The sequence below is a fragment of the Nothobranchius furzeri genome, chromosome 14 (assembly GCF_043380555.1).
Source record: "Nothobranchius furzeri strain GRZ-AD chromosome 14, NfurGRZ-RIMD1, whole genome shotgun sequence".
Lineage (NCBI taxonomy): Eukaryota > Metazoa > Chordata > Actinopteri > Cyprinodontiformes > Nothobranchiidae > Nothobranchius > Nothobranchius furzeri.
This window is the reverse complement of record NC_091754.1, coordinates 51,220,162-51,242,971: the sequence shown is the minus strand read 5'-3', so window position 1 is coordinate 51,242,971 and position 22,810 is coordinate 51,220,162. Positions and strand designations below refer to the sequence as shown.

The following is a 22,810-nucleotide window of genomic DNA, read 5'->3' as shown; positions in this document are numbered from 1 at the left end:
TTTTATTGGAAGCTGGTAAAAATTGGGTTTCAAAGAGGCTGGAAAGGCCCCAAAATCTTAGTATTCTGCCCAGAACATTGGTCAAGTGTGATGTCAAAGTCTTTAACGCAACACCGTTCACATTCCTTCAACACACTTACAATAATGATCAAAATGTGAACGGAATCAATTGACATGTTTCAGGAAATTAAACCAAATTTCCTTCTTAATAAGCTTAGCACAAGTAGAAAATGAGCAAGTTCACTATGCAACAGTAAAAATAGATAATAAAAAGTCAACAATAGGACTTGGGGTCTTACGTTTGTCAGCATCTCATTCTACAGAGTCAGCTTTATTTTACCCATCACCACTCCCATCTTCATCACTCTGTTACTCGTAGTTGCCTCAATGCACTTTGACTCCCCTGTTTGCCTCCTCCTCATCTTATTTCCTTCCTTTGGTACCCCCTTTTCCTCCTTCTGCATTCTCTTCCGTGTCCTGCAAAGAGACTCGGATGAACAGAGGACAGAGATGGAGCATCCGTCATCCATCTGCTCGCCTCCCTCCATCCCTCCCTCTCATTTCCATCCTCCCGCCCTTCCCTGCTGCAGCTACGATCGCTGCTCTGAAATGTGAAGCACATACAGTGGGCTTGCTGCAGCCTAAATTATCCAGCCGAAAGGACTGACTTTTCCTAGAGGTAGGAGAGCGGAGAAGGGCAACTATAAGTATCTCTGTCATCACTTTGGACGGCTTGTACACAAAAAAAAACAACAACCAGGAATGGGACCGTCAGTGCACTGGATGGGGCTCCAACATTGATGATACTTGCTGCTGTTTGAGATTATTTAACAAATCAGGAGGAATTCTGAATTCTGCATCTAGATACTTTTGTTGATCCTTGATCCGGGTTGACACTGGATTGTTTCAGCTTTGAGCGTGAAGGGATTCGGAAGTGGATTAGAATGCTGATGAGGCAAAAACTGAGCTTTGGGACATAGAGCTCTGTAACAGGAGCATGCGGACATGTTTGGATTCTCCAAGAAGCTGCCTGGGTGAGTACATGTATTGATTTAGAAATTTAAGCATTATTCTGTTAAATTTGTTTGGCAAGAAAGTGCGGAAAATTAGTCAAAGTTCATCATGTTGCCTCATCTAACAAAAGCATGGAGCGTGTCGCCTACGAAGTTAGAAAACTTTTGCAATAAAAAAACTACTGGAAAATGCCTCGTTTTAACCACCAAGAGTACTTGGCATGATTTTCTGTTGTTTAATAAATGGTTAAAAATTTACATAAATTGCAAGTGAAGAGACAAGGAAAGTATGGAAATACCAACTTCATAGGACGTCCCTGTTTGTAAATCTACCCTTTTTGTTTTTTGCGTAAGGATGCAACCCAGCTCTTTGTTTAACCAAGTTTTTCTATGAAACTTCAATGTACATTTATTCTTTGCTTTAAAGCTGCAGTAGCAAATTTGCAAACAAGCTAGCTTTTACACACAAACCCGGTCACGGAACACTCACATCTCCCCATCGGGTGTGATCAGTGTGCACATAGTTACCCTGAGATCTAATATTCAACCCTTGCAGGCAGAAAGCTGCCAACTCTCACGCACTGAGCGTGAGACACATGCATCTGACCCTCTACACACGCTCTCACGCCACTCCTCCAATATCTCACGCTAAGCCAGCGCCTGCTCTACCCGAACGCGCATCACGCACAGTGTGTAGTTCATGAAAAATAAAAACAGATGATATTAATTATAGCATTAGCTACTGAACATGCACACAAACAACACTTAAGTAATAATTTAACTGGCATTCATTCACACACAGAATCCCGTCTGTATAATCCAAGCCGATGTGCTTTTCTTCGCTCTGGTGGTGAGATGGGCGGAGCGGTGAGCTCCACCTGCTGTAGATGGGACGGGTATGCCTGGTTCACCCAGAACCGTGAGCTGCGGCTGCGCGCGCCGCCAAAATGACATGCTATATTTAGAAATGCAGCCGCGTGGCCAGCCGATAGTTGACGGAGTTTCAGTCCCGAATGTTTTTCTTTTGTTTTCCCTCATCAGATACAGATCGCTCGCTACTCTCACTCACAGCAAGCTGGGCTTCCTACCGTGGTGACTCACTCACACGTTCCCTCTCCTACGTTAGTTTGTGACGCGGTGAATTAAACCATTAGGAATCCTGATGTTTTAATTCACCGCTTCACCTGTTTGTGAGACAAACCCCTTCTCCATAACCAGGTTACTTGTACGGAAGCCTGGAAAGGCCAAAATTCCTCAAACGTTTTTTTTCCCTACTGGCTGATATGAATAGAATAGAATAGAATAGAGTAACTTTTATTAGTCCCACAGTGGGGACATCCACTCATTACAGCAGCACACACACTTAGAGACAAAGATTACAGTAAAACTGAGTCCAGCCATGTTTGCTTTGATAACTTCAACAACTTCATGCTGATGACCCACATGAACATAATCCTCTGTTTAGTGGATGCAAGTAAATCATGAAGTTAGCTTAACCCTTTGATGCATAGTGGTCACTACAGTGGACAGGTACTCAAAATTGTTATTTATTTGTTTTTGCTATTAAGTACAGCTGTTGAAGACTTTATTGCATTTGAGCCCCTCCATTTGGACTTCATCAAGTCAAGCCAACATATTTCATGTTCAAAATGCATGCTGTCCACTGAGGTGGACATGTAATAAATTATTTGTAAATTATAAAATTTCACAAAAGATATTTGTTGAAATTTGTTTAATTCGCACCTAAAGACAAATGAAAAAAATTGTTACAAAAATCGTGGTTGAAGATTTCATAATTCATGCATCAAAGGGTTAACATGGTAGATTTTTTTTTCTTGGCAGGAAAACATAACTGGTAATATTATGAATGACATGATATTATCCACCCCTAGATGGAATTTAAAACATTTACATTAATTATAATTAAAATTTCCTGTGTGACATTTGTGACGTGTAGCTGTAACTCTTTACTGCAGACAGACAGACAGACAATGTGAAGAGGTTCAGGAGGGTTGGATGTTAAAGTTTCCTTACGAAAAGAAATTTTTTTAAACAAAGGTCAGTTCCCTCTGTAAAGTCAGAGGTACGGAAGAGGATTAGAGCCACTGATGAGAAAAGAAGAAAAGAAAAATAATTCAGACTTTTTTCTCTTTCTTTTCTTTATTTTTTCGCGTCAGTGGCTCTAATCATCTTCCGTACGAAGTTGAAATAAATAAATAAAATGTAGAGCACAAAAAGTCTCAATATTAATCCCCCCCCCCCCCCCCCCCCCCCCATGCGCTCTAAAACAGTCGGCAATTAGTGCACTCCCAACCCCATGACCCAGTCTCACTCTTTGAAATGTTCAAAAGTTGGCAGCCCTGAGGCACACCCTCTAAAGTAATACCCTGGGGCACAAATTCTGAGCCATGCTTGTGGACGGAGTTACCAAACTCATGGGGGGAAAAAACTACTCTCACAAGCTGCAAATTAGGTATTGTCTTAGAAAAAAATGTTAATACCTTGGAGATTGCAGGGATTAAGCGGTTTGACTATTAACCCCGGTTAACCCCCCATAAAGACATCTCCAACACCACCAATAAAAAAACAAAAAGACAATGGTGCGACCCACATGGACAAAAACAAAAGTGAAACTGAACTCGAACACGCACAAGCAGCCGAAGCAGAACCAGTGACAACAACCATCGGGACTGCTCCATTTTCACCTAGGAAGCGGATGAGGTCTCTTGTGTGGGAATACGTCTAATACATCTAAAATACCCTAAAAATTTTATGTAGTGGTAAATTTAAGAAAAACATCCATCCTTTTAGGTCAAACTTATTTCCTGGCTAAAGGAGTACAATCTGTGCTCCGTGTCTTACAGACGTTCATGTCATTTAGTTTTATAGTCCTTTATAAAAACCTTTGCAATAGGAGACATGTTTAGAGAGGTGAAAATAGATAAGTAATAAGATGTAATACACATATGAAAGGTGACCAGCTTTGCTCACCTTTTCTTCTTTCACACTTTCTCCTTATTTACATTTTCTTTCTTTGTTTTATTCATTTAAAAAGTCTTTTCCCAAGGGCGTTCCAAACGGGTCATAAAATGCTTTGTTTCCATATCATGGCCCAATGATGTAGATGATTGTATGACACAAGAGCAAGTGGGTAAACTGTATGCTTGTATTCCTGTTCTAGCCCTTGCACGACATCTCATTTGCATACATAACTTTAGTTTCTTTGAAGAAGTGCTCCTCTGCCCTTTGCTTCCCCAGAGAACTTCCCATTGCCTTTTTTTTTTACATCTTGGATGTCCAAACAAACATTCTGACCAGTTCTTGTTTATCTCAAATAATTATAATATGTTTATATATTTTAGTTTTGGGATCTTTCTAATTGCACACAAGTAAGATATTTATCACAAAATCAACCTAATGTGTCAACTATGAATGTTCTATCAACCCCAAGACAAAATGACACAAACCATATTGGTGTTTGTTTTGTAGGAATTTTCTTGGCTTTACTGTGCAAACATTTGGCAGAGAAACTAGCCAACACTGCTTGTTTTTGTTCTGTGTATCAGATTTCAGGAACGTGTGCCAACTTCCCTGCCGCTTTATGCCAGTGCATGTCGCTACTAGTGAAGGCAGAGTCCCATTGTACCGAGGGCCCAATGACAAGCGTTTTTAACGGTCTCTACATGGATTTTGCAGATAGTCGTATAAATATTTAAATTGTATTACATTTTCAGCATTTTAGCATCTGTTCCGTAGTACTTGCTAGCATCGATTTTAGACCAGCTGAAATCTGAGAGAACAACTTTTATTAATCTATTTAGAAAATTTTTCTCTTTTTTAAATTTTATTTTAAAATTCCAAACATATTTACGCTCAACTCCATATGAAAACTTTGGAATGTTTAGGTTAACTAAGATAACATTTGAGTTTTAAATCTACAGCTAAATATTCTTCCCTGCTCATTAAGGAAACAGTTTTGAAACAAGATGGTGAACTGTACAGGTGAAACTCCAAAAATTAGGATTTGGTGCAAAAGTCCATTTATTTCAGTAATTTTACTTCGACTGCGACCCCATCTGAAGGCTCAGGGACCTTTTGCAGGTCTTTTAGATTAATTAGCTGATTAGAGTGTGAGAATTGAGCCTAGAATATTGAACCTTTAACAATATTGTTTATCTCAAATAATTATAATACATACATAATTATAAATACAATAAAGTTGATCTCACCAAATAGAATATTTACTAAGACATCACAATAGAACTATAGACACATTTGTGTGTGTGTGTGTGTGTGTGTGTGTGTGTGTGTGTGTGTGTGTGTGTGTGTGTGTGTGTGTGTTTCTGCTCTGTCTTCTTGATCCCCAGTGAGTCGTGGAGGATGACTGCTTATACTGAGCCAGGATTCTCTGGAGGTTTCTTCCTGTTAAAAGGGAGTTTTCCTCTCCACTGTCGCTAAATGCTTGCTTAGTATGAGGATTGCTGTAAAGTCACTGACACTAGTCAGTGATTTGATGCAATTTGCTGGGTTCCTTATATAGGAAACATTATTTCTGATTGGCTTAATGAACTGTGAATTGGAATGTTTATTATGTAAAGTGCCTTGAGACGACTCTTGTCGTGATTTGGCGCTATATAAATAAACTTGAATTGAATTGAATTGAATATTCTACTTTTTTTGTTTTACCTGAAATATGATACAATACAATATGATGCTATATGCAATTATGTGTTACAATCAGGTACGATAGAATTTATAAAAAGCTAGAAAAAACATACAATATAATACAACTCAATTTATTTCGTGCTGAAAAAGATGATACAATATGATAAAATGTAATATGATACAACATGCAAGACAATAAGCTATGATGCGATACGTTGTATAACATGGTAAAATTACAACAGTGCAATACAACAATTCAATTCAATTTATTTATATAGCGCCAAATCACGACATCTCAAGGCACTTCACATAATAAACATTCCAATACAGGTCAGTTCATTAAGCCAATCAGTAAAAAGTTGCCTATATAAGGAACCCAGCTAATTGCATTAAGTCGCTAACTACTGTCAGTCTTTATAGCGATCTGCGTACTAATCAAGCATGTAGCGACAGTGGAGAGGAAAACTCACTTTTAACAGGAAGAAACCTCCAGAGAATCCTGGCTCAGTATAAGCAGCCATCCGCCTAATAACCTAGTGTCCATAAGATGGAATTTATTCTAGATATGAATTTTTATTGTCTTATGGTCCTTAATTAAATGTAATTAACATCTATCATTACATAATGGTGAGCCTTTGCCAGATATTTACAAATTTTTAGACACTTTGTGCTAAGTTTGAGATATAGTTAAACAGTTAAAACCTCTTTAAAACAAAAAAAAGTTGATGTTTCTGATTTGAAACGAGGCGATCTCGTAATCCACCACCAGAGAGCAGCATTTCCATTTAAAGAAAAGTGGGGATGGGGAGCTGCTGACGTCAACTGAGGCTATAGTCGGACGGTGGAAGGAATACTTTGAGGAGCTCCTCAATCCCACCAATGCGCATTCCGAGGAGGAACCAGAGCTGGGAGGCCTGGGGATGGACTGTCCGATCTCGGGGGCAGAAGTTGCTGAGGTAGTCAAACAACTACACAGCGGCGGAGCCCCGGGGGCGGATGAGGTTTGTCCTGGGTATCTCAAGGCTATGGATGTTGTAGGGCTGTCATGGTTGACACGTCTCTACAACATTGCGTGGTCATCGGGGGCAGTTCCTAGGGAGTGGCAGACCGGGGTGGTGGTCCCCATCTTTAAGAAGGGTGACCTGAGGGTGTGTTCCAACTATAGGGGGATCACACTCCTCAGCCTCCCTGGAAAGGTCTACTCCAAGGTACTGGAGAGGAGGGTCCGATCGATAGTTGAATCTCAGATAGAGGAGGAGCAATGTGGTTTTCGTCCTGGCCGTGGAACTGTGGACCAGCTCTATACCCTTGCAAGGGTGATGGAGGGGGCATGGGAGTTTGCCCAACCAATCCACATGTGCTTTGTGGATTTGGAGAAGGCTTATGACCGTGTCCCCAGGGGCACCCTGTGGGGGACGCTCCAGGAGTATGGGGTGGGTGGCTTTCTGTTAAGGGCCATTCAGTCCCTTTACCAGAGGAGCGTGAGTTTGGTCCGCATAGCCGGTAGTAAGTCGGACCTGTTCCCAGTGAGGGTTGGACTCCGCCAGGGCTGCCCTTTGTCACCGGTTCTGTTCATCACTTTTATGGACAGAATTTCTAGACGCAGCCGTGGTGTGGAGTGTGTCGAGTTTGGTGGCAGGAGAATCTCTTCTCTGCTTTTTGCGGATGATGTGGTCCTCCTAGCTTCATCCAGCTCTGACCTTCAGCTCTTGCTGGGTAGGTTCGCGGCCGAGTGTGAAGTGGCTGGGATGAGGATCAGCACCTCCAAATCTGAGACCATGGTTCTCGACCGGAAAAGGGTGGCTTGCCACCTCCGGGTCGGGGGAGAGGTCCTACCTCAAGTGGAGGAGTTTAAGTATCTCGGGGTCTTGTTCACGAGTGAGGGTAGGAGGGATCGGGAGATCGACAGGCGGATTGGTTCGGCGTCTGCAGTGATGCGGACGCTGAGCCGATCTGTCGTGGGGAAGAGGGAGCTGAGCCAGAAAGCCAGGCTCTCGATTTACCGGTCGATCTACGTCCCAATCCTCACCTATGGTCATGAGCTTTGGGTAATGACCGAAAGAACGAGATCGCGGATACAAGCGGCCGAAATGAGTTTCCTCCGTAGGGTGGCCGGGCTCAGCCTTAGAGATAGGGTGAGGAGCTCGGACATTCGGGAGGGACTCGGAGTAGAACCGCTGCTCCTCCGGATCGAAAGGAGCCAGTTGAGGTGGTTTGGGCATCTGGTCAGGATGCCTCCTGGACGCCTCCCCGGGGAGGTGTTTCGGGCATGTCCTGCCGGCAGAAGGCCCCCGGGTCGACCCAGGACACGTTGGAGAGGTTACATCTCCAATCTGGTCCGGGAACGCCTTGGGGTCCTGCCGGAGGAGCTGGTGGACAAGGCCGGGGAGAGGACGGCCTGGAGCTCCCTAGTTGGGATGCTGCCCCCGCGACCCAGACCCGGATAAGCGGAGGAAGACGACGACGACGAAAAGGGGGTTTGACATCAGTCATCCTCCACAGGAGGCGCTGTTTCATCTCAAACCACCCTAAGGCTGACATAGCATACGGCAGCCATTTTGAGTTTAGCACTGAAGGATTTTCCGTGCTTCTTTAAGGTGATTACTGTATATTTTCATGTCCTTTTTCGAGTGTACGTGGCACTGTGTACAATTTATTGTGTAACGAAGATACAGAATATCCCCGCTGGAAGTCCGCTTCCCTCGATAAGCCGTCTTGATAATAATAATGCATTGAACTTATATAGCGCTTTTTCTAGACACCCAAAGATGCTTTCACACACTCTCACATTCACACACTGCTAGTGATGGTAAGCTACTTTTAGCCACAGCCGCCCTGGGGAGGTCTGACAGAGGCGAGGCTGTCATTTGGCGCCGTCGGCCCCTCTTACCACCACTAACACAGGCAAGTTCGGTGAAGTATCTTGCCCAAGGACACAACAGCAGGATACCCCTGGCGGGAGCTGGAATCGAACCCATGACCCTCCGATCATGAGGCAATCCGCTGATCCCTCGGCCTATCAACCCGGTTGAGCTTACCAGCATTAAACCGCTAATAACTAAGCTTAACACACAAACTGCATACACTATAGTCCGAATTATAACGACAACGCACACGAATTCAATTCAATTCAATTTTATTTGTATAGCGCCAAATCACGACAAGAGTCATCTCAAGGCACTTCACATAATAAACATTCCAACTCAGGCCAGTTCATTAAACCAATCAGAAAAAATGTTTCCTATATAAGGAACCCAGCTAATTGCATTAAGTCACTGACTAGTGTCAGTGACTTTACAGCGATCCTCATACTAAGCAAGCATATAGCAACAGTGGAGAGGAAAACTCCCTTTTAACAGGAAGAAACCTCCAGAGGATCCTGGCTCAGTATAAGCAGCCATCCACCACGACTCACTGGGGATCGAGAAGACAGAGCAGACACACACACACACACACACACACACACACACACACACACACACCAAGCAATGTGTCTATGGTTACAACGTTTTAGTTGCTTGGACTGGTCTTAATTCCGGCTGGATTAGACCGTCAAAGCCTGTTAGCGACAGGCCCCGCTAGTTAGCATAACAGTGCTAACTAGTGGAACCGGTGAGACAGTCGGTATACGCGTCCTGACAACCTGTCAAGCCGCTTTGACGCAGTGTTTCTGCATCTCAAAATCCGCTACGCCTAAGAGTAAAACTCCGAACCCAGCTCGTGCAAGTTTAGCGGTGTTTTATTCATGTTTTGTGTGTAAAACTTCCCGGTGACGTCATTAACTTGCCGCCATTTTAGAGTGCCCAGGCGAACACACGGTGACGTCAGCACCCCCGCCCGCACCCATCATCGGCGCTCTGCCGCCATCTGGTGGACTTTTCTGTTCATTACATTAATTTTGGTGAAAAGTCATTTTTGATTTTGAAAAATGTCTGAAGGAGGGATATTAGCCCTTCACTCACTGGGAAGACATGTTATTGATGCAGTTGAGTCTGTGGTAGTACAGACAAGCTTGTCTGACCACGGCTATGCTGAAGGTTTGCAGAATCACCAAGCTGATGAACTGATGAAGTTATTGCAAACTAAGATTGAAAATCTGCCCAGCACAGGTAAACCTCTTAAATCAGCTGCCCGCACAGAGTCCCTGGTGGAGTTCGCCGTATTGTTAGTGCACCTCTGGGACAGAGAAGTAATTGCTCATATGGACACACAAGGTAAAATGTGTGCTCTTCTTGAACAGTCAAAAGGTGAAGCAGGTGGTTCTGACTCTTGAGGAGAAGCAGAGCGATGCTCGGCAACAACTAACCGAAACCCAAGACCAGCTATCAGCAGCTCAGACAGAGATTGCAAATTTGTTAGATGACAAGAGTCAGCTGGAAGAGAAAATTACCATCTTGGAAAATGATAAATATGATTTAAAATATGAAGTCAATATGCTTAAAGCTCAGGTAGCACAACGAGAGAATGGACTCAGAACAATGATAATGAGTAGGTTGTAAACAGGAGTTATTTTGCTAAATATTTGTATGTCATTGAGGTTGTTGTATTCTGTCAATGTTTAATGGCCAGTTTTGTTTTACCTGTCCATATTTAAATCATAGTCATACGATCTCAGTAAATGTTACAACATCATTTAAGTTGTTCTTCTAAAAACAAGAAGAATAGGCTCAATGGTACATGGTGTCATTGGGAAGGAGAGCAATGATTTTAGGGAGAAACTAAACTCGTGAGATGACTTTTAAAGAAGTGAAAAGCTTCTGTTGTGACTCCCTTTTTTGCTAGAGTAACTTCTGGTCTCATTCATATGGAAGAGTACCGCTGCATCAGTCAGAGCTTTTGTTAGATGTTTCAAGCTTCTGAAGCGATTGCCAAAAGAGTGACTGCTGATATGAGTCATTGTTGCACAAGGCACCAAGTTTATTACGCTTTTGGTCTATTGGTTGGATTCATGTGGCTTACTCCAAAGTTTATAGATTTACCCAGGATAGGATGGTGGTAAATACACTTGTGTTTTTAACAACTCAAAGTGCTCATGTGACTATGAGCATTAGCTTTTCATCATCGTGTTGTGTGAGAACTTGTACTTTTTGGCAATGACCTCGACTGCGCGACTCTGCATCCGGATGGGCTTTACTGACATCTTCAAGGGTCTACCTAAACATATGTGTAGGGATGGGTACTGAATTCGGTACTTTTTAAGGTACCGACCGAATTCCATAGTACCGACCGAGCACCGATTCACATCATTTCAAACGGTGCCTCGTTTCAGTACCCGTCCTTCATAACGAGAACTTGCCAAGACAGCTGCGCATGCGCAAGAGCGTTATGTCGTCGGTCCCTGCGAGCGAGTTGTAAACAGAGCAGCATGGTAGAAAGAACGCACGCTAAAGCTTGGGTCCACTTCACTAAATGTAATAGGGAACTGGGTGATGATGAAACCAGCGACAACGACCTAAGTGAGACATCCTCATCTTAATCTGCTCCGGTAGGTAAATAAAATGTTTAAGATAACGCTAGCTTGATTTGTTAGCTTCCGTTTCGCTAATGGTGCGTTCGCTTTCTCCTCGGAACTCCGAATTTCCGACTAGAAGATGAACGCACTCTAAAGTTTGGCTTCACTTTACTAAATGCGACGGGTGACTGGGTGAAGATGAAACCAGCGACAACGATCTAAGTGTGAGGCATCATCGTTTTAATCTGCTCCAGCAGTTAAATAAACTGTTAAAGATAACGTTAGCTTGATATGTTAGCTTTCATTGCCACTAATGTTATCAGCTAATCGTGCGTTTGCTTTCTCCTCGGAAATTCTAACTTCCCAGTAGGAAAAATCAAATGAAAAAAGACGGCAAAAGGAATGAAGATACACAGTAAATTTAGTTCACAGTAAAGATGTTTGCTTCAGTTTAATTATCAGCTTATAAAACTACACGGACGATGTTAAAATACAAACTGTTGTATGTTATTTATCGTGATATTTATCAAATATTGTTATATATTGAGAAAAATATATATTTAATTATAAAAGAGAATTAAAATAATAAACACTCAAAAGTATCGAAAATTGGTACCGTTAAGTACCGGTATCGATTCGTAGGTACCGGGAATTAGTACCGGATCGATTCAAATGTCAAAGGTACCCATCCATACATATGTGGAAGGTTTTAGAAAGCGGGACTATGGCGATGTTTCTAACGACTGCTAAACTCAACACCTTTCTTCAACTGCACATTAGAAGTTTAAAGAACAGCATTGCAGAGGGAAGGGTTTTATCAGCAACCCACATAAAAACCACTCTCCCACCTTTTTCCTCTGTTTCACTGTCTGCCTTTGACCCTTAAAGTTGCATGATTTCCTTGATTTGAAACTGCATAATCCTCCTAAGGGATTTGGTCGGTGATCAGTGCAGAGGAGGTCGTCGATGCGGACACTTGCCTGGCTGTTTCATTCCATACATCAAATCACCCTCTCCATCTCTTCACCCCCTGTATACACCCATTCACTTATCCATGTGCCATCCCCGCTCATAATTTAAACCCGGCATTGGTCTTATTCCCAGGTGCGATTGAGCCCTCACACTGACTTGGTATTTTTTGATTGAGTCAGCATGTTGAATACGCTTTAAAAGGGAATTTGTGTATAGATTGAAAGTGAAGTGTGCTTTTTGGGCAAGTGTAAGGGCACAGAGGCAAGTTTTATTTAGTCAGGTCTAAGAAAAAAAACTTTATCCTTCAAATCTAATTTAAAAGCTACCAGCTCTATAAGGAAACGCTTTAATCAGTTTTGAGTTTTTACTGGTTTCTTCTCCGGGGATTCATTTCCCGGCAAATGTTCTGCAATATTTATGATTACCACTTCTTCCTTCCCAGAATTCCCATCATCTCTGCATCGACAGAACGTTGTGAAAGGCTTCAGCCTCAGCTCCCCTTTGACATGTAACTGAGTTTAATCACTTATGCAAATGACTGTGAACCAGTTTTGTTTGTTACACTCTTCAGATTTACACTTCCTTCCCTCGCCTCTGCCTTGCTAAAACAAATAGCTTTCAGAGCGAGCGGCATCTCCCATTTGCACTTTTATTCTCAAACTGAGAGCTGCCCGGAAATCAGGGATGATGCGCTCGCTGATCACAGATGCAAGAATGGGACGTTGTTCTCAAACATGGGAGGAAATGGCAACATTGGACTGAATGTTCCACCTTCTGCTCATAACTCATAACAGTTTTTTTTACTTGCCACCTAAATAGTAGAAAGTATTTTTATTTTGCAAAACAAGCTAAAAATATGTAGATCAAAAGTCAACACTGGAAAATTTCTGGAAGTATTCTTTTTTAATTATGTAGAGATGAAAAGGTCCTATTTATTTACATAGAAGGGGCAACATTTATCACAACCAGCCACTAGGGCAGGGGTAGGTAAGCCTGGTCCTCGAGGGCCGCCATCCAGCCAACACATTCTCACACCTGAAGCGGCTAAAACTGACGATGCGTTTGTTTCCGATGCTTTGGGAGGCGCAACGTGGTGCCAGAACGTCAGTTTCCGAAGCCCGCTGTAAAACGCAACTTTTACCGACATTTAACCTCTAACCTCATGCTATTTAACCTTCCCCTCACCCCCATCCTAACCTTAACTCAGTTTCTCATTCTTAACTTCTCGTTAATCGTGTTTGAGAGGGACGATACAACTAGAAACAAAGTTTTGCATGCGCAGCTGGGCTAAATAGCAAGCGGGTAAAGGTCACAATTCAGTGAAATCGCTGTTTTACCCAAGCCCCCATAATTCGGGTCCGGAAATGAAGCAAAACAGGAAGTAACAAAAATTGCAGTTCCACCCTCATCCACTGGGGGCTGGTGTCAGAAGCGAGCAAATCCTCATTGACTCCCATGTTAAAAATACCAATTTCACAGCAGAAATAAACATGTTTACAACCTGGTACCAGAACATGTTTTAGGTTGAAAAGATCTAGTTTACACTCATGACAACTCTGAGGGGGTGAAATTTTTTGTCACTCGTCTGTTTAGGTGTATTAAATGCCTAAAATTCTGAATAATTTATGAGCATTAGACCCATGTGACCGCAGAGCTAGCTCCAGGGAAAGGTCTCAGCCTGAGCCTCGGCCTCGCCTTAAAACTGTTCCGCCATTTTCAGTCTCTCAACTTAGACCATTAGTTATGCCATCTCCCATTTTGGCACAAAAACTTATAATTGGAGCCTATAGACATGAATTGTCCAGTATATATGTCAATGGTTTTACCGCGGGCATCAGAAAGCGCCGCTCTGGCACCGCGCAGCGCCTCCCGAAGCATTCAGGCTCCCAGCGTGTCGGAAACAAACGCTCTGTCAGCCTCTTCGGGTGTGAGAATTTGTTGATCCAGCAGATTTTAGTTGTTTCTCTGCTTAAACACACCTGGTTTAAATCTGCTGGTGATTAACAGGCTGCTGCAGAGCCTGATGAGCTGCTGAACAGGTGATTGATCCAGGAATCAGGTGTGTTGGAGCCGAGAAACAAGTGGCCCTCGAGGACTAGGATCACTCTTGCTGTTAGTCAAAAAATATATATATACTAGATCCAACTGAAATAATGGCTGAACATAAACCTTTATTGATTGTCAATAATCTGCACAACAATCATGCCATTTAGAGTGCACCAACTAGAGAATTGCAAAACTCTTTACGCTCCATGCATCTTTACAGCAACAGAAACCATTTGCATGAAAGCTTTCAGTAGCATGTCAATACACGTATGTCAATAGCAGTTTCCAGAAGTAGACAGACTTGGGATGTTTCATGTCCACAAACATATCCAACATGGCATTTAACGAGTATTTGATCAATAATTGATCACTTAGGCTTTACTACACACAGTCAGCAACTCCACAGTTGGAGGATGTTAAAATATCTCCAACATCTGTCTCTGTTGCTCACACACCGTAACAAGGAAGGAGCATTACCGAGAAAAGAATCAAACCCGACAGAATTAATGAACTCATCGTGTTTCCAGGAGTCATTTATTTAGGCAGGGAAGTTTTGTTTGGTTGCAGAAATTCGAGTAGTCATTGTATGTCTAATACATTGAAGTTTAATAAATGGAGATAAAAGTGATTGAGATGATGAAGTGAGGTGATGGATGATTGCGTCACCGAGTTCAGCTCGTCGTTTGTTTGTTTACTCGCCGAAGAGGCTAGTGGAGCGATTAGTTCTGCTCCAAATACACATAATACTAAAGTGCCGGTTTGTCTTCTCTAAGCCACGATGGCATGCTTGAATAACAAAAATCGATTGTACTGTACACATACACACACATACGTTCAAACACTACACATTCTATGGCTCGATGTCAGCATGCAAGTAAAGCATGGGGTCTAAAATTCAGACAAAATTCAAGAAATAATTAACAAATGAATAAACTTGCTTTAATACGTTTATATAAAATATAGGCGTGCCCAGAAAACCTCACCAGGGAGGTGTCCTGACCAGGTGCCTAAGCCACCACAACTGGCTCCTCTCGATGTGGAGGAGCAGCGGATCTACTCCGAGCCCCTCCTGGATGACTGAGCTTCTCACCCTATCCCTAAGGGAGACCCCGGACACCTTGCAGAGAAAACTCCTTTCAGTCCCTTAAGTCCACGATCTTGTTCTTTCGCTCACCACCTCATGACCACAAGCGATGAATGAAGTTGCGCCAATCACAAACTTCACTTTCGTCAAACTGTAGATGTTTCTCGTTAACAGGACGCTTTCATCTCTAACCATCTTCAAGTTACAACATTTTTAAATAGACGTATCAAAATATTGTATTTCATTGAAAAAAGCTGGTGGTTAAAATGCAAAATTGTTAAATGTAGGAACTTTTTCAGCAATTAAACTGTAAGTGCAGCTGATTTTGGATTTTGCACAAGTATAGTTAGACCAGCAAAACCTTTATGGTAAATTCCTCATAGAAAAGCATGCCTGCTTTATTGAATGTAGAAACTTAGAGTGGTTATCCAGCTCTGATTACATACTTTTAATAAAACTGTCCTTTCCCTCCTTGCTGTACATACATTTTCCATCTTATGCGGTTTTATTTATTTTATTTTTTTGCTGTATGTGTGCTCTGAGTCTTAAGAGATTTTGTCTGCGACATTATGATTCAAGGAGCCCGCTGTGAGTTTAAGTGTTTCTTATTCATCCTAATGATCACCGTTCTCCAGTGTAATCTTATTCAGGGAGCGTTTAGCGCTGCTTGTTCTGTTGAGGTATTTTTAGCCTGCAGAATTATGTCTCAGTGCTGAGTGCAGATGTTCTAGTCTTTTGTAATGTTTTCTGTTGGTTTGTGTTTTGACTGAATGCATCTCGGTGACAAGTGAGTATTCTACAGGTCTGAGTCAGTCCACAAACGAGAAGAAGGAATGCACCCCAACTTAACCTCAGTTAGTAAATCATTAGAAGCCTTTATTTGTTTGATTGCTACGTCAGGTGAGTACAGCTAATCAATCAATAGCTAGGCAATTCAGCTTTATTTGTTTTGCACATTCCATACACAGTTGCAATTCAGTGTTCTTTCTAGGAGCACGAACAACATAAAAAGACAGATTAAAATCTCATTTTAAATACACAAATAAAATTGTGAGAATGAGACTAGAAGGCAAAGTTAAAGGCTGAGCAGTTACAGCACAGAAGGTGCAGCATAAGAAATATTCATTCAAAGACAGATGAATATATGAAAGTTTTCGATTTTGATTTAAAAATGACTAGAGTTGGGGCACATTTGAAGTAATAAGGAAGCTGATTCCATCTGTATGTTAAATGCAGCTTCATCCTTTTTGGTTCTGATCAGTGGTTCTACCATCTGCCTGCTTCCTAAGGATTTCAGAGCCTTGCTGGGTGTTTATATCGTGGTTGCAACCAACCCTCCAACTGACTCTTTAGCCCATGCTTTGTTATTACTTCTCCACTTCTCAATGGCGTTTGACACCGTCAACCACTGGTTGATAGGCTTGGGTGGGCGTTACTGGGACTCCTCTTAGATAGTTCCTATCCTACTTCTATGGCTGCTGTTTTCAGAGTTTGCATCACTAAATTCTCCTCTGGCCCTGCTCAGTTACCCTAGGGGGTTCCTCAGGGCTTCATCTGTGGACCATTACTTTTTTCAATATTTATGTTACCTTTGGAGAAGATTGTAGCCAAGCACGGGGTAAAATACCACATATACACCAATGCTTGCCCCTTGACCCTCCAGCCTCAAAACATTGTTCACTGACTGTTTAACCGAGGCCACAAGCTGGCCTTGAACTTTCTTAAACTCAGTAACAGTAAAGCCTGATTTATACTTCTCCATCTGCGTTGGTGTTGTGACATGCAACGCCATTATGCTTCGGTGCATGGGCTCTCCAACAGGCTCACAGAGGGTGACAGACGTCAAATCTAATCAGGTTCATTGACATTCTGTTCATATCAGAGTACAAACAAAACGAGAAAGCGTTTCTCCATTGAGATCCACCTGAGTCACATGCACAATACATACTTAACTCAATTAAATTTAAAAGCAAAGACTAAAATTGTTTTAAAAACTATAATAAACATGCCCAAATTCTTGAATATTCATCGAAAGTGATGGAAGCTTGTGATTGGTCAGGATGCTGCTTCCTGTAAATTCCTCAATAGCTTCGCCATTTACATGTCAAAAAGTGAAAAGATATTTAGCGGCAGACATGGAACAGATTGAAGAACGCATTGTGGAAAAAGTCTGAAAATATGAACGTTAATTCACCCGTGACTGAAGGAGTACAACAATACGAAGCATGGTTTAGAGATGGCGACTGCATGAAGAGGTGGAGGAGAATGAAGGACACATTTGTCCATGTTATAAAATCTCAAAATTATATAAACACATTAGTAAATCAGTCTGTATCATCATCAGATGGCAACATCTCGTTTGAAACGGCTTTGGCATAAGCTTTGGACAATTTAGACTTGGGTTGTTCTTTGAGTCAAAAACAGATAGAGGTATTTAAGTCATTTATTTAGAAAAATAATGTATTTGCATCTTTTTCGACAATATATGGCGCACTGCCCCATTGATTGAAATTCACCATGTTGTTCGTTGTCCTGTCGTAGTTTGAAAGGCAACCGTTGAGGTCGCCCCACGATTGAGATCTGTCTATGGATCGTGGCCAGACTATATGTTCATATATAGGATGGTTTGTCGCGCAAAGGATCTTAAAGGGACTTTACGGAGTTTTGAATTTTTATGCTCGCGATTGCCCCCTCAGGCCAAAGCGTAACGGCAGCTTCAATAGTAGGCTCGTGGACGAGGCGCGCATGCTGTACATGCACACTCCTTAACGAAAATAACAGCAGTCCCGTGTGTGTGTGTGTGTGTGTGTGTGTGTGTGTGTGTGGCCCAGAGGACAGGAGAACGCGCAGCTAATTAATTAAATAATTTGGTTCTGTACCTTTCTCTTCAGCACAGCCGACAAAGGTTTATGATGGGTCAGTCCTCCTGCATGCTCGGATCATTCCCTTCCCTTGTTTGAAACATTGTTCCAAAATGAAAGTTGAACCCACATCTTTTTTATCTGTGAATTCAATGCCGTTCGGCGAGTCTCAAATAAAAATTTGGGCATCTTACTGTAAAAAAATATACCATTAATGTAAAAAACTAAATCTAAATAAACTTTGTTCACATCCAGAATTGAACTCAGGTTCGTCTGCACGAAAGTCCGACGTCATACTAGGTGAGCTAAAGCACCAGTAGCATCTTTTGTATCTGTAACATTTATGTCCTTAATGACAGCTGAAACAACGTTCAAAGAACGGTTCGGAGCAAAAATGGCTATTTTGTTGCTAATTTGCAGGAAATATCAAGAAGAAAGTAGCTAAGGGTCCTCAGAAATGTAGCTAGGTTCATCACTAGGCGTTAGGAACAGCAACAAAGTCGCTGAGTTGGCACTACCTCACTCTCTGCTGCTAAAGCTACTGATAGCAAATGCTACGGGCTATGCCTGAGCGTGAACGCGCATGAGGCAGCCTGCTCGACCCGAGCAACTCTTTTCTTCTGTGATTTTACAGAAAAACAAGCAATCACAGTAAAAATGCCAGGGCTCATTCTACAGGACCAGGGCATTGCAGGAGAATGTATGAAGAAGACATTTATTATTTCTTTACATGTTTTGGCTGTCAAACTTCCATAATGCCCCTTAAATCTACAAACAAAAACTATACTTTATTATTATTTTATTTCTGTCAGCATCTATTAATTATATCAAAATGTATCACAAATATTACATAAACCTGGGCGAACAACCTTTTTTAAGGTTAAAAACATTGTCTTTCAAGATTTTCAGATAGAGGACAGAACTCATAGTTCCATAAATTTCAGTGGTCCAGGCTCCGAAGCAGCAAAGCAGCAGATCATCGCACTACCACCTCCATGTTTCACTGTTGGCTTGCTGTTCATTTTTACAGCACATGTAACAGGACACGCACCATCTAGGAAATTCTACTCAGTCCACAGAATATTTTCCAACATGGCAAATTTGCGATGCCCCTGACCTGGGTCTCTATGGCCAGCAGGGTAGTCAGGCAAGGCTTTCTTCAACACCTGCAAGTGATAAGCCAGATTGTTTATTCTTTAGGGAAGTGAGTCACCCATCAACTCCAATGCATCTATAACAATTAAGGTTTTATGGTGAGATTTAATAGACTGCATTGCCACACGTAGTTGGCATGTTTCCACATCAGTACCAAAGGTTTGCGCTTTATTGGTAGGGGTTCTGAGACATGCCTTGTCCTATTTACTACAGTATCTACTGGTCAGTTATTTTTGCAAGGTCATAGAACAGTTGGTGCAGAGGAAAGATTTTATCACACATATTTGAAATTGTGTCTGCTAATATCCATCACACACAGCATTAATTTCATCCTCCTACTCAATCCTTCACAATCAGTTTCTTATCTTAAATAAAGGCTGTCAGCCTATGCATTCCTAAATAGAAGTGGAGTTGAGGTGTTCATCTGACTAGAATGCTTCCTGGTGACCTTCCTCTGAAGGTAGGCGCATTCCACCTAAAGGAAACCCCTTATAGGGATTTTATATCCTCTCTGACCTGGAAACACTTTGGGATTTCCAAGGAAGAGCTGGGAAGAGGGATGTCTGGGCTTCAAATGCTTGAAACTCACAAACAAGTCAACTCAAACTCTGTTTTACTGTTGAAAAATTCCCAAACCTTTGCTGCAAATTTGTAACTTTGATCTTTTTGTGCTTGTTTAAAAAACCTGGTCTCTCTGCAAGGGTTCTACGCCGCCTGCGGAATAACGTTAGTAAAAACATTCACATAAGGAATTTTCTCGTTAAGTGCTTATTTAGATGCATGCATGCTTATAAAATACACTGCAAGCCAAAGCTTGATGTGAAAAGATTAAAAGGTTGCGGAATATAAAGTGGAAACTATTCTAGGGCAAGTTTGAACAACATGTTTCATTTATGAAGTGCAGGGAAAGACGGCGAAGAAGGAGGGTAGTAAACGAAACAAGAGGAGAAAGGATGTGGATTGGTTTCAGGAAGGGTCAGATGATGGTTGGAGTGGAAGCCGTGTTCACTTCGAGGATTAATGAGCGTAAAGCGGGAAGAAGTGCCGTTAGGAAACCAATTAATAAAGTCAGAGTGACAGATTAATGTAGGATTGGATGTGGGATAATGAACACACCATCTTTGATCAGACTAACGGACCTGAAGAGGAATTCAAAGGCTGAGACACGCGTGGTCGCCGTGTCACAAAAGGATGAAAACATTTCCTAAACTGAAGGTGAATTTATATATCTATCTCTTCAATTTTACTGTTTAGTTTGTGTTTTTGTGATTACATTTAAGAAAATCCAAAAGATCATATTTTTTATGCCAAACTTTTGTTTCCTGTTTACAATGAAAATGTCTCAAAGCAGCTTTATCGTCTAGAATTTGGTAGAGTTTCTAGTTTTTTGTGACTTTTTATGTTAAATCAGTTAAAAAGCTTGAAGATTGTGACTTGAGTCGACACCTGTGGTTGTCACTGCAGAGAAAAGCTGTTTTCTTATAAATATGTGGATGTTGATGATATACTGAAACGTATTAACCTGGAAAGCCAGACTAAATAATATAAACGCTCCATTGAAGGTTCTCGGTCATGGGCCGGGTACTACCGTTCTCTTTTAAATGATCTCCGCATGCTACTGGACAATGAACAACGAGACGTACACTCCACAACGGATGTCGGTAAACGAGGCAGTCCGCCGTTGAAGAAGGAGAAAATTCATCCTTATTTCTAAGAAAAGAACTGAAATACATCTATCTGCTTCTGATTCTAATAAAGCCCAAGTTCAAGTAGTCCAAAATTGATGTAAAAGCCGTTTCAAACCAGCTGTTGCCATCTTGTTTCTCTATGTTCAACACATTCTCACACCCAAAGCGTCAATATATGATGCGTGTGAATATATGACGCGTGTGACCAAGCGTCAATATATGACGATTCGGGATGCCCCAGCATGTCAGGAGACGACGATCAGGGACACACTGATAACGCACCATCCCAGAGCGTCGGTGTCCGACGCCGGTGGCGAGACGGATGTTAGAACGACTTGTGAACTACTTAACCTTCCCCTCACCCCAATCATAACCTTAAGGTCACAGTTAATGATCTTAAGGTTAGGATTGGGGTGAGGGGAAGGTTAAATAGTCGAATAATGTCCGTGTGACCATGGGCGTCAAACACTGACGCCAGCGGAGCCACGTGTCCCTGTGTGTCCCTGATCGTCGTCTCCTGATGCGCTGGGGCATCCCGAATCGTCATATTTTGACGCTTGGTCACACGCGTCATATATTCACACGCGTCATATTTTGACGCTTTGGGTGTGAGATTGTGTTGCTATGTTGCACCATCCTGCCCACCAAACAAATAAAGGGCCTTGATTGGCCCACAAAGCAGACAAAGCGCTGTGATTGGTTTACAAAGCAGATAGAGCACTATGATTGGCCCACCATTATGGACCAATCACAGCTCTATGTGTTTGAAACCCCTCTAGAGAGCTGTGACTGGCCAGCCAGAATGCTGCTAGGGGCTGCAGAGGTTCCAATGGAGCGTTCCTACACCAAACTTTGTAAAGCAAGAGTTTAGTCTAGTTCACTAGGCTAGAAACATATACCACCATATTGGATTGTAGTTTATACCTGCAGTAATTAAAAAAAATGTAAAATTTTATGTTTCATTCCCAAAAGAAATGGAATACATAAAGATTTCAGAAGAATATGATGACTCTTGAATGTTCCAAGAGGGAATTTGCTTCATAGTTTGTGGACATGTTCTTCTTCGAGCACTTGGAGAGTACAGACGCTTTTTTCTCCTCTCCTTCCCTCTTATCCCAAGGCTTTTTGTCCTGTCTTGTGTGCACGGCGCTTCTGCATTTTTTCTGGGAACTGGAAATTCTTAAAAATGAATCTGGTCAGCTGGTCACTCAACGCGATTGACAAAATTTTTTCAATGATGAGAACGGGAGAAGGGGCTCCTCTGGGACAGAGCCAGCTGGGTATATCGTGGACTCTTGGAAAAAGTGGAACCTGATATGCCTCTCTCAACTGTCTGTAGAGGATTCTGAAGATGTCTGGATATTTGTCATTTTGGTGTCAGGATTCCTGCAGTTTGGCCTGAGCGGTTCCCTGGCTTACTGGAAAATTAACGAGCTTTCGAGGAATATTGGCTCAATCCCGGAGCTCAGGGATGGAATGCATCGTGCTGTTAACTCACAAACTCATGTAATTGTCGAGATGAGTCGTAAGCTTGGAACTTTGGCTGAGATTGAGGCTCTGACACAGAAGGTGAATTCCATCAAGGAGAGAGTTGATGGATCAGCACGGATTGGGATAGATTAATTGCGCCATTATTTGATCTAGGGGGGTTGTAGACCAACAGAACTCTAAGGCAGAGAGGAAATTATCTCTGTCTGTCCCCAAAATAATTCTTATCTGAATCTGGTGCCCTTGGAGCCTGTGAGGCTGAAGTAAAAACTCCCCCCTTAGAAGAAATGTCGAATGCTGCCGTCGCTATGGCAACTCTTTCTCCCTCTCCCAGCCTGGGTGGGACTGTGACCGGTGAAGGCCGTGGAACCGTATCTAGGTGTCAC

The 22,810-nt window shown here is 42.1% G+C and overlaps 1 protein-coding gene across 1 annotated transcript in view; it reads left to right on the top strand.

Moving 5' to 3' along the window:
* The first annotated feature begins 534 nt into the window (after positions 1 to 534).
* LOC107381069 (FERM and PDZ domain-containing protein 4) overlaps positions 535 to 22,810 on the top strand; it is a 65,522-nt gene continuing 43,246 nt past the window's right edge. The window contains exon 1 of the mRNA XM_015952558.3: positions 535 to 1,034. Coding sequence (XP_015808044.3) covers positions 1,006 to 1,034 — 29 coding nt within the window. The 5' untranslated portion in view covers positions 535 to 1,005. The remainder of the gene's footprint in view (positions 1,035 to 22,810) is intronic.